Here is a 12829-nt window from a genome sequence, read left to right as displayed (position 1 = left end):
ATGCTTTAGCCAAGATTTTCCTGGCTCTTTCCATTTCTCCCTCTTTTATAGCTACCAGCAATAATGGCGACCATATTTATAGAAGATCTGAGGAAGAGCCTTGTCCTTGAAACGTCACTACGGCAAATACAAGTCCTTCAACAGGCGCATCCACGTGTGCAGAACATCTCCTCTTTTAAAACTTTCTGCAACATCTTATTGATCCAGCACCCATCAAAAGAAATACATTGGATGTGCGTGTTGGTTTTTCCCCCCATATTTTCTGGCCAGGAGACACATGAGACACATTCCTAGCAAAAGGATACTTGTTATCAAAAAATTGCAAAACAAATATTGAAAAAAATTGAACTTAACTTCAATACTTCTAGCCAAAAAACTTTTCACAATTTAACAAAAGAACAAGGCTTTTTTGGTCTCGCATGTCAAAGTGAAATGTCGCCGCCTCTCCGGTTCACCGAGTTGCATTAATTGACTGCCACTCAACCTGCTTGCTTGGAGAAAAAACAATTCTGCAAAACGTTATAAAATGCATTAAATTTCTCCTGTCGTTTGTTCCCCTCTGCGTGGGGAATGGGATAAACACTGCTGCATCATTACTGCACAGTTGCTGGAGTTAACTTATAACATATAACTCATCACTTTCAAGCGGCTTCTTTTATTTGGAATTCCTTCCAGCTCGATTATGGAAATTGTGATTATGGAAATTTTAGTCTGTTTCTGTCTATTGAAAAAATAAAACCCATTATAAATAATGTCACTCTAAGTAAATAAATAAAGTATTTAAATAAAGTCAAAATAAATGAAGTACGCCTTCTTATTTAAATATTCAATAACACAGTCATTTCAAAAGCAGAACAGACGATCATACTGCAGTGGGACTGCAGCATTCAGAAAGGATCGCGGAGATGCATTAAATACATCAAAACTATGAATATTCTACGACAGCATGTCCATAAGCTGCTTTAATGCGCCTCCATTGCATTATCTTACAACACACATTAGGACACATTAGCATTCCTTTGAAATGATTCTCTGTCCAACCAGATGAACGCAAGTCCAATATTCACTCCCTTTTCCACTCACTCCAGAGAGAAATATCTGTCTCTTTGGCTTCTGCATTCTAGCTTTTTGCCAACTTTGTCTATGCTTTGTTGCTTTGCCCTGGGCAGATACTTTAGTGCAGAGGGTTTTTGGTGAGACTGAACCAAAACAATGAGCTTAAAAGATGCTCCAAGGGAACGGAACTTCAGATATGGGATATGATTCGCCCTGATTTGTCACCGCGAGTGAGCCCTTTTGCATTACACACAGTTATCTTATACATCGTCGGCATAAACATAGTGATAACCCGACAGATTTACAAGCGCTGGCACCAGGCTCCAGCGGCGGGAGACTGTAAAGAAAAACCCTCTCATGTCTTCGGAGTAAAGTTCGGTTGTCACGCGACTTCACACTTGGAAGGAAGCCATCCGCAGACGCCCCCGCATCCACTCGAGATAATGAGTCGAGTAGGCTCGGTTGCGTCTTGGGGACGCGTGCACGTCCGCGTTTCTAAATTGAAATGCTCCCTGCTCCGCAATTTCTACACCCAGGGGGATGTGTTTCTGCGGGATAACGTCGCAAAGAGTCTCACACATGCAAGGACATGCTGATTAAGGGTGCAGGCTAACCACCCTGCATGTTCGTGTCTTCTCTTATCCTTTTTAAGGTTATGGAGAGGAAGACATCAATACATGACAAACAAATATCAAGTGCTTTTTATGGGGCGCAGTGAACCCAGTTCATTGTGATGACAAAAAACGATTAAACAGAGAAGGCAGCATATATTTTAGAACGAGCACAGGCATATCCCTTTTCCTTATTTAGACTCGTCTCTGGTGACACCGTGCAATGTTTATTCACACTAATTTCCAGAACTGAGAGTTGTGAATATCACACAGAGGCGTGTCATTTTTCAAGCTGTTGGGGGTGAGTGTGTCGGCAGACGCGACATAATGATGTGAAGGACAAATACTCCCGCTCTCCTCTCTACAGCTGCACCGCGCTCTTCTCCTCTCGTGACGTACGGAAATTTTTCCTTTGCCGTGAATTACAACTGAGATGGTCTCAGGCACTCTCTACCGCGGTGAAGCTTCCATTCCACATCGGCATGTGAAGAGGTCAATGTGCGTTACGTTACTTCACGACTCATCGACCTCCATCGGCAAAAGAGGAAGTGGGACATCGACAGGTTCCTCCCACAGCCCACAGCGGCCCTTTGATTACCATAAATAATAAATTCACATTTTTACAAAAGCAAAAAAACAATCTGGCTAATTAGGACCGAGCCATAACACCTCATGCAGCATTTATTCAAACAGCATGTGTTGGAGCAGCATAGTACAACCTGAGTCGCTGTGTCATTGTGTTATGAAACGCGCGCGAGGAACGAGAATTGGTTTTCTCACTTTCACGTTGGACGTCAAAGAGGAACTGTTCAATATATTGCAGGATGCTCTAATGTCGACAGGTCCGAAACAGGAAGTAGGACGGAGAGAAATAACTTGACGTGTCAATATGTGATGATTTTTTTCAGACACGGAAAGGGAATGGGTTCGCAGCTGGACTTGGAAAATCATGTCGTGTGAACTCGGCATTAGGGGATTTTCCTCTACCTTTGGGCGGAGCCAGGCTGTTTCCCCCCAGTGTACAGTCTTTATGCTAAGCTAACCTGCTCCTTGATGGGGCTTCATATTTATCATTCAATCTAATGCCGAACAATAAAGTGAATAAGAGCGTATTCTAAGATCTTTTAAGATTTGTGGTTTTCCATCCCCTCTTGGTGCAAAAAAATCTGCATTGAAAAACAGGAACTATATTTTTCCTACTTGGTTTGCACCTCCCCCCCTTCCCATCCTCTCAAGTCTCATGTGAAGATGAGTGATGACTCTAAGCGTTGGGGAACTGAAGGCTCCCTCCTCCGTTGAGAGCCTGGATATGAGCCCCTCCCCGTGGCCCATCACTTCATTTCATGCCTTCTCTTGCTGCCTCTCGCCTTCATACGTCCATAAAATGGAGGACGATAATGCAGAGATAGATAGATGCGGAGGCCCCTTTTAAGTGGGCCCGTCAGAAGCTAATTCCATCATGTTGCTGCCCCTTCGCCTTTGATATGCCTGCTGATTTGCTGGCGTGGCCAAATCAGCGCGTGCTAGTACTCTTCAAATACCCTGAGATCATTTCAGATTTTCAGCCAAAGTCGGAGACACGAGGCGGATGCAATTACGCGAACAGATTACCTAAAGTCAGATAATGGATGGGATGAGCCTGATCTGTGGTTTTTGTGATTCCTGGTGATGACTCTCCAAACAGAGAGAGATTTTGATGCTTATCCATTAAATCCATTTGTCTTGAATAGCAGGAGGGTGTTGAAAGGCACATTGCATCTGAAATGCTCTTAATTACCTTGTCAAAATGTGCTCAAATTATGGTGGGACTCACTCTTGAAAAAAGGATTTTAATGAAGTTTATGTTTCACATGGATAATAGGCAAGCTGACAAGGTCTGTCTAATTACTTATCCCTCTGGCCCTGAGCACCGGAGCCGCAACTCTCTAAGAAAATATCATAAAGTTGTCATCTTTCCACAGCCATTTCAGGTATGTACCATGTTAAATAATATATGAAGTATGCTTTCCAAAACACACATCCGTTGATGTGTAAATCACGGATTAAGCCTGGATCAACAGGACCCGAGGTAACGACAGGACACGATAAATCTTGAATTCTATATGACTGGAGCGCACCAAGTCATAAATGCAAACCATGAACGTGTTTCATAATGTCAGCTGGTTGAATGCAAAAATTCCAGACGACACAAACCATATGGGGAGCTGCTCCCCTTTGCCATATGTCAGCTGGAAGTCCTTCGGTAGCTGCAGTAATTCGTCTGAAACAATACCCGAGTCTGGTCTCACTCCTCTCTCCGCCCCGAGACGGATGCGGGCTGGAATATACAGTAATGAACTATGGAGTAAGTAAACCCGAGTCCATTAAGCCCCAGCGGATTGATTCAGCTGCTAAATAATGCAGGCATTGAAAAAGACAAATGCCCAATCAATATCCAATGCCTGTGTTACCTTTGCGCGGCCTTTAGCGACGGAGCGCGGCTGGTTCCTCCTCCCATGTTGTGGCTTGACAGTGTTGCGAGAGGATGAATAAGTCATGCACTGGGGACGGGTTGAGCAAACAGATTGGAGCTGTAGTTAAGGCTACCCAAAGGCAAGCCTGGGAGCACGCACAGATCAGACAAAAGTACTGTAAGACTGAGATCCATCAAGCTCTGGACCAGTCCTCCCCCGAGACCAACCGGGAACAAGTATTTACCCAGCAGCTTTTAAATATAAGCTCTCTGTGAGATTCATTTTACGCAGTGGTTGTTCATGCAAAAAGTCAATAAATGATACCGGACTGTGCTATTGTTTGGTTATGTATATGGTGCCTGGAACATGGAGTGCTGCAGCATTCCTCATTATGACATTTGTCCAATAATTCTCCACATTTGTCTGATTCCATTTGCTAACGTGTAATATTAGAGTTCCTCAGAGGGCCGAGATTAGTTCTCGTCTTTGGAATGACTCGGTTTGTTTGAAAGGACTCGCATATGGTAAGCGCCCACCGTCATTTGCTGCTTGATGGACATGGGCACGCTGCTGATTTCAAAGCTGCCAGAATGGCGGGTGTCCACAGATGGCCGGGGCTTAATGCCGCCTCGTAATGACGTCCCTGCCCTTTTCAAGGTGACTGCTCTCACCGTGGCGGACTGCGAGCAAGGAGGAGGTGTCCGAGGCAATCGCCGCAGAGGTTTCGGTCGAGTGTCGTGATCGGTTGCGTGTCGGATAAAACTCTAGGTAGAAGCTGAGGTGTGACCTGAATGTTCCTGTACGATGAATACATTAGACAACACCCCCCCCCCCCTCCCCCAAAAACAATACTTGATTAATTCTGGTGAAGAGACAGTAGCAAGCACTGCGTTAGTGTGTTGCTATTGCATTCTATCACGAAGCTGACAGCAAAAAAAAGAAATGTAAAAAGCCCCTGGCCAAGGAACATAACAATCTAACAACCTTGTGTTTGCCGTGTATGAATAGACGGCCCAATATGAAGACAATTTTAGAGATGTGAAAAGCACCAAAGTGTATGATGATGAGCATTGGGAGATATTTATCTTCAAAAGAAAAAAAGCATGTTCATTCTAGGGTGTGTGCGGCTCTGCATTCCCCTGCTGTTTGATACGAGTCGGCCGAAATTACCGTCAAAACCCACAGACTAAAGCAATTATAAGACCGCAAAATGACTTCCCACAATTACAGACTACATTGCGCCTTTTTCAACTTTCATTGTTCTAGAGCGCATTATACCTTTCGGCACAAAAGTCCTTTGTCCCACAAATATGTTTACTTCTATTATAATAACTGCTGTATCCATGTAACACATATTTACAAGAAACATTCAATAATTCCATTTGTATCTACGAATCCAGATGGCTCAACCGTGTTAAAGTGTCCAGGTTTTCCTTTTACAAGCGGCGCAGATGTTCCCAGAACAAACTGGTAAACATCTAAAGAAACATCTGATTTTCTCTCCCAGCTGCTTTTGAAGCAGCACCTGTTTATTTTGCTTCCCGAGATATGTGATGCTCACTGACTAATCTCGAGATTAGTCAAGAAGCAATGCCATCTGCAAAAATGGACGGACTGCGATACGAGTGTAGCGCGTGGCATAACATGCCGCATGCTGGGCTTCCTGCCTGCTCTCCTGGTAATTGATGCACCTTAGTAAACAAAAATCTACAATGTTTGACCATGAATAAATATATAATAAATACTATAACTTATTTAAATACTGGACAACAATACAGTTTTCCAGTTGACCTGGGGGATGTAAATGGGAGTTTCCTTCGAGTTAACTTATATTTGTTCACTTTTGGCACATTGGCACCATGACTAAGCCGAATTAGTTATTTTTTTATCAATATGTATGTACAGGGTGTGATTTGCTGGCGGTATGCGTGGGATCCCCCCCCCCCCCCCCCCCCCCCCCCCCCCCCCCTTCTGGTCTACATATCCCCACCTCTTCTGAATTATTTTTATCCCTGTATGAGGGGGACAAATGTACCCCCCCCCCCCAAAGTTATCAATGCAACTTCACCAATGGACCATATAAAATACTTAAAATATGAATGTTTTAAACTAAGTAAAAGGCTGTAGCGTGAACAGTCTATAGTAACGATAACATCCCAAACGGACCACCCACTGTCAGCGCTCGCGTTCGTGATACAGTAGATGATTTACCTAACGACCCTGCTGCCATCAGCCTTGATCACTGCACGGCTTTTTCTGAATGTCACCGAAATGAATATTTAAAAGGGGGATTTAATTCTTGCGTGTGTAGACCTCACTCGCAGTCACGTTAAGAGACGTGCTAACGGCATATGCTGGCCCTCGTGACTTTCAGGTTGCGGGTTTCAAAGCAACCCCGTGACACATGATAGTCATCCCCCCCCCCCCCCCTCTGCTTTTTTTCAAAAATGGCACCCTGTGTGTATGTATGTGTAGATACGTATGTATCATCCTGTTAGTTGGTTCAGGGGGCTGCACGGTGGTGTGTAGTGGTCAGCACTCGCCTCACAGCAAGAAGGTTCTGGGTTCGAATCCCGGTTCAACCCAACCAGGGCCTTCCTGTGTGGAGTTTGCATGTTCTCCCCGTGTGTGCGTGGGTTCTCTCCGGGTTCTCCGGCTTCCGACCACAGTCCAAAGACATGCAGAATGGGGTCGGGTTCATTGGAGACTCTAAATTGACCGTAGGTGTGAACGTGAGAGTGAATGGTTCTTTGTCTCTGTATGTGGCCCTGCGATAGGCTGGCGACCTGTCCAGGTCAATAAATCCAAAATACTGAATGTGCTAAAACTGTCATTACACCGTAGAAACTCTGCTCGGACTACAAAGGCGACCGAGTGAAGGGTAATTATGTCCCGCTCCTGTCCAGCGGCAGCTATTGCGACAGTTTAATGAGGTCAATTCTCCTCACTACGGGGAGATTCTGACCAGATGCCTCGGGGGGCCCCGCCCAGGGGGACTTCAGAGGGAACAAATAAACAGAGTCATTTTTTGGTTCATTGCTTCTGAAGGGCGTTTCCAAGTGACTTTTAACAAATGTCATCGAGACAAGCCTGCCACCCGGTGAGGTCACACTTGAGTTTGTTGAACTGATTGATTGAACCGTTCGGACCACGAGGCAGGGTTCACCCTCGGTGGCGGTGTACAGGGTCCTGATGCGAGCTGGTCTAGCTGCTGCGGGCGGGTCGTCGTCACACGATTGCGTGGGCCTGCGGGAGCCCTTCCTTCGTCCCATTCCAGCTCCCAGCGATTCCGATCCTCACTGTTTTTGCCCCGTCGCCTCCGTGTTGTCCACCACAGGGGTGACGGCCAGGTTGTCCGTCGCTGTTGGACTCCTTCGCGGTCGTTTTGCGCTGATTTATTAGGAGAAATTGATCTGTCAGGATCCCCGATCCCTTATCGCGAGACAGCGTCGTACTCACACTACGCGAGGTTTTATGTTGCTCTTGCTGAAATTATTATTTTCCAAAAACATCATTCCGGAACGAGCTAAATTGACGATTGAATTATATGGGTGGAAACCATGTGGATGCAGGTTAGCCTGTGTTTATTTTTTTGGGGGTTTTTGGCAGAAATGAGGTTACGGTCATGACAGAAATATTTCACTGAAAGTTGTGTCAAACTCAAGAACATATATAAACTAAACTAGACTAGCTGTTATTAGGCTTTTTTTTTTTCTGGCTCTAGGGTCAGAGAAAAAAGTTCAGACCTTTATAAAAAAAAGATCAATTGAGTACATTATGCACCAAATCTGCAGTTGCACTCGCATACTGCTTCCAGGGAAGAGGCACTGCCTCCCACGCTGAGTCTGGCACAGACCAAGACTCTCGGCCTCCTCCACCTCAGGATGGAAACATCACCACGGACCAACTCACCCGAGTAGAGCGAGCTTGACTCCGTCACACAGGAGCTAAGCTCGCTCGGAGCGGTGCGGGTGCTGCCTGACTGATACACGTTTCCCCCCTCTGGGCTCACTGCAGCTCAGACCGCTCAGCACTACGAACCTACCTGCAGAGTTTGACAAGGCCACATGCTGCAGTTTGTTGATAGGCTCCTTACGGAGTGTGTCAGAATTAGTGCTTGTTTTGCATATTGATTTGAATGCTCTAATCTTGTCCAATTAATTTCTGCTACAGTCATGATGCAACATACAAATGAGTGGGTGGATTTTTGTTTACTTACTGGAAAAGTATTACACAGGATCAACACAATTATCATATTGAGTAAAGTAAAAGACTACATTTACGATTTTTACAAAGCCTAAGTCTATAAAATGTCATAAGATGGTGAAAAAAATTTGTCGAACGTGTTTCCCCAAACTGTTTTGTCCAATCACCAAAGATATTCAGTTCACTGTCACAGAGGAGCAAAGAAACCAGAACATATTCACATTTCATTAACTGAAATCAGACAATCTTGACTTTTTTTCCAGAAAAACTGCTTGAACCGATCATTATCAAAATAGTTGGCAATTAATTTACTAATCGATTACTAATCGATTAACTGTTGCAGCTCTAGACTCAATTGAAATTCCCTGAGCTTAATGAATATAGAGACATACTGTACATACAGAAACATCAGGTTGCAGTGGAATCAGCAGCAGCAGCTGCAGGGATGACCCCTGATAGATGTGATGTAGTATTATATTTGCAGAGTGAGCCTTCACAGTATAATACCCGTGCCCACAGGAACTTCAAAAATGAAAGGCAATGTCTTGCTCTCCTGAGATGCTATATCAGCAAAGACCCAGCAAGGCAGGAGGGGGTCGGAGACACATTACAAGATTAACTCATATTGACACTCTCTGGCAGGATTCATCACTTCTGTCTCCGACCATTTTTCTACGCTCGCAAAAACGGTGCCTCGTGGTTAGCAGGGTGTTCCCGCTCTTGCTCATTTACAAAGGGTGAAAATATATCCGATTACTATTTTTGCTACATGTGGCAAAAGAAAAAAAGTGCATTAAGAGTAAGGCTACATCCAGTTGGGTGTATTTTTAATTCGCAATGATTTTAGGGCCTGCAGCTTGACTCCATGTGTCATAATGTGCCCGTAGGTGATGTATCTACCCTTCACCGCATCACGCCGGGAGCGTTCTTTACATATCCATTGCCCGTGTCTCGGCAGTTCTATCCCCCTCTCTGTTCATTTCTCTACATTTACAAGTCCTACCCTTGTAAATGACTTCACACCTGAACAAACAGGAAAAAGCGCGGTGAGATCTTTGATTTATTTTCCCTTCCCTCCGTTCCATTCTGTTCCTCTCCTCTTGGAGACAACACCACATGCAGCGCCACGTATAATCAGCCCTGCGCATCCCAGCCGCCGCTCCGCCTGTAAAAAGAGGGCGGCTCTTTGTGACCTGGCGGCCTCTTTAACCACAGAGAGCTGTAGAAGCCCCAACTCTTAGTAAATTATGAATACGCCATAACCTTTGTGTGTGAACCCTGCCTTTTATCAGCCCCCCCCCCCACACACACACACAGTCAGACGGCACAGGGCAGGCTCAGCTATTGTGAGCTGCCCCGGCTAATTGTTAAACATGTTCTTGTCAATCAAGCTTATCCCGCATGGCAACTCCTCAGCCGGCACTACAATGAGCTGCCTGAGCCACAGCAGCCTTAGAGGGGTAATTGCCATCCACTCACCAGTCACCCATCTCCATTCCATTAGCGGTCGTGCAGTATGAATGGTCGGAGCTGGCTGTTGACTGCGGACCTATTCAAGCCTGTGCATGTGCTGAATGGCCCCTTCTCTGTGGCCAGTGTTTCATTTCGACACACACACACACACACACACACACATACGGGTCAAACAGGAGGAGAGGTAATTGCATATGTGACGGCATTGTGTTCACAGACAGAGAGACGGATCCTCTTCGCCTCACGAATCAGAAAATGTACAGTAAATATTCACAAGAGACGGAGTCAAGGGGGATTTGATTGAGAGCCCAAAACAATCACTTTAACGCTATAAAAACATAGTTCAATAGAGTTGTTGTAGACGCTGTAGCTGAAGTGATCTCCACCCCACGAACCTCGTCTAACTCAGTGGCATGGTTTGTTAATGTAGGTACAAGCAGCTCGACCGAAGGGGGAACACACCGTGTAACCTTCAAGGCCATTGGCGGCGGGAACAAAATACATAATGCTGAGTTTTCACTCGTTGATAATGGCAAAACAACCATCAGATAAGAACCAAAGAAGGCCCACAATAGGTGTAATTATTATTGAATGCAACAAAAAAAAGGAACAAAAAAAACATGCTTTTAGTGTAGGGACTCAATAATGAGAGGCTCTAAAATGGTCATCAACACCTATAAATGTCTCTGGCTGTAATAAAGCACCAGAGCAATCTGTAATCTACGATCCATTTCTCCGAACTTCGTTCAAGTGCCTTTTCGAAAGGCGTCCGACACTTCAGAGGTGTCGCCGGAGCCATCTCGAGATTTGTGAAATGGATGCAGGGACGTCGTTAAGTGAGGGAGTGGGATCTCTCAAGCATTTCTCATTCCAATAAGCCCAAGGAGCGCGTTTAGATTCAGAATGGTTCCACGCGGCTAGAGAGAAACATTTTCTGAATTTAAACGCTAACCGGTTCTTCAGCAAGCCCTTCGCTCACATGAAGCGTTAAATTCAACTCAAAGCAGCAGCGAGAGAGATTTACATTTTCCGTATACAGGCTTTAGAGCCTTTGGGTTAGCAGAAGAAGATTTTGCATTAAGGGGATTTTTTTCCCCTCTCCCAACTCCCATCTATGAAACTTTGCAAAGTTTAATCACGGCCTCTGTTTACGCCCCTGGGGTTTGTCTCTTAAGCTTTATCCGTCCAGCTGGGAAACAAGAACATTTCATCATGAGCTGTTCCAAAGTCTGATTATAGATTTCACAAATCATTCCGACTGTTGATCTACATTTTACTCCCTCAAATATGGGACTTGTAATTGTGGCTTTTTGTGTGGCCTCTCCTGGTGTACAACCCTCCAGCTTTGAAGGAAAGCCTCATTATAAAACAGCTCTTCTTACAGCAATTCGCCAGAGCAATTTCATCGCCTGCTTACCACGGTGAGTTTGAATTCATCCCTCAATCCATCCATCCATTACCTATACCACTTTATCCTCTGAGGGTCGCGAGGGTGTCGCGAGTCAATCCCCTGTTGAGATTGGCCGAGGGGCAGGATTGGCCCTGGACAGGTAGCCAATGTATCCCACGTGAGAGAAAACTAATTCACTCTCACATTCACACCCATGGTCAATCCTCCAATTAGCCTAACCCTAATCGGCATGTCTCTGAACTGTGGGAGGAAGCCGGAGTACCCGGAGAGAACCCACGCAGACACCGGAACATGCAAACTCCAAACAGAGTCCCGGTTTGGTCCAAACCGGGAGTCGAACCAATAACCTTCTTGCTGTGAGGCATCAGTGCTAACCAGCAAAAAGTCAAAATTTCAAGTTATATATATATATCGAAGTCCCCTTCTAATGTGAATTCATTCAAACTGCCACTTGGTCCTTACCCGCATGCCCAGCTCGATGTTCTCGCCTCCATAGACCTCCATGCCAGGATCCAGCAGACCGATCTCACCAAAGTATTCCCGATCCACCACAAAGGAGCAGCCAATCATTGCTGGAGTTCTGGATGAACAGAGAGAGAGAGAGAGAGAGAGAGAGGGACGGCATCTAATGAGTATTCTTATTCAGTCACTCAACATTTATAAATCCTCACAGAACGCTCAAAGAATTGAGGCATCTCTTGTTTGTTTTTTTCATCAAGCATTAGCTGCAGTGCTTCATGTGTCACAGAACAGTCTTACCCATCAAGCTAATGTGAATGTCCAGATATGCTGCATTTTTGGTTTTGGTTTTTGATTTAAAAACTTGCAAGGGTATATTCATGTACTTGAGCAACCAAATTTTAATACGGTAAAGTAACAAAACACATTATAACCACTGGAAATCTCATTTACCGGAAATAAACTGCGATTTTGCACTTTCTGAAACTGTGGCGCATATGTGGAACATAGTGAAGAGGCTCTTGTCGGTTTTAGTCACATTAGGATGGACCGCTCGGTATTATACAAGTTTCAGAAATAAAGGTGAAATAAGAGACAATGGGGATACACAGTGCTGTAGTTATTAACACCCGAGTATTCTTTTATGCTTTCCACTGAAACCTGAGTGGCCCTACACTTTGAGTGACCCGTGTCAACTGGTCGACCCACTGACCATGGTTGGAAAAGGGTAGGATGCTACCCAACTTTGGTGAGCTGGCATTGCTACCAGGAAAGGAAATTAATTAAATGACATTTTAACTGACAGTTCACGACAAGAACATCCAGAATATATGGAGCATTATTAGCATTCATTTGGAGGAAATATTACTCTTCTTTTTGCTCTGGTTTGGTCTCCACCAATACTGATAGAAATGTGTCTCTTTAGCTGCTAGATGTTTATTAGCTAATCAGTGTATGACATTGATTGTCTGCTGTATGGCGCAGGGCACAGGGTGGGTTTATCAGAGGCTTTCTTTTTGCTGGAAACCGCTCCTGGGGAAGAGGTTGGTGGAAGTAGTGGGAATAAAACGGCAAAGTAAAGTTTTGTGTCACAAAACCAAAAGAATTAGCTGGAAGATATTAAAATAATCCCTGTCGCCGAGGGCAACTGCAGGGGTGGA

The 12829-nt window shown here is 44.9% G+C and overlaps 1 protein-coding gene across 2 annotated transcripts in view; it reads right to left on the bottom strand.

Moving 5' to 3' along the window:
* The window catches only part of galnt9 (polypeptide N-acetylgalactosaminyltransferase 9), a 106651-nt gene that overhangs the window by 19195 nt on the left and 74627 nt on the right, over window positions 1–12829 (bottom strand). For both annotated transcript variants that reach the window (XM_035638827.2, XM_035638826.2), the window contains exon 6: window positions 11673–11790. In XM_035638827.2, the coding sequence (XP_035494720.2) occupies window positions 11673–11790 (118 nt within the window). The remainder of the gene's footprint in view (window positions 1–11672; window positions 11791–12829) is intronic.

Source organism: Scophthalmus maximus, chromosome 3, assembly GCF_022379125.1.
Source record: "Scophthalmus maximus strain ysfricsl-2021 chromosome 3, ASM2237912v1, whole genome shotgun sequence".
Taxonomy (NCBI): domain Eukaryota; kingdom Metazoa; phylum Chordata; class Actinopteri; order Pleuronectiformes; family Scophthalmidae; genus Scophthalmus; species Scophthalmus maximus.
The sequence above is the reverse complement of the archived record's forward strand: the minus strand, read 5'-3'. Positions and strand labels throughout refer to the sequence as shown.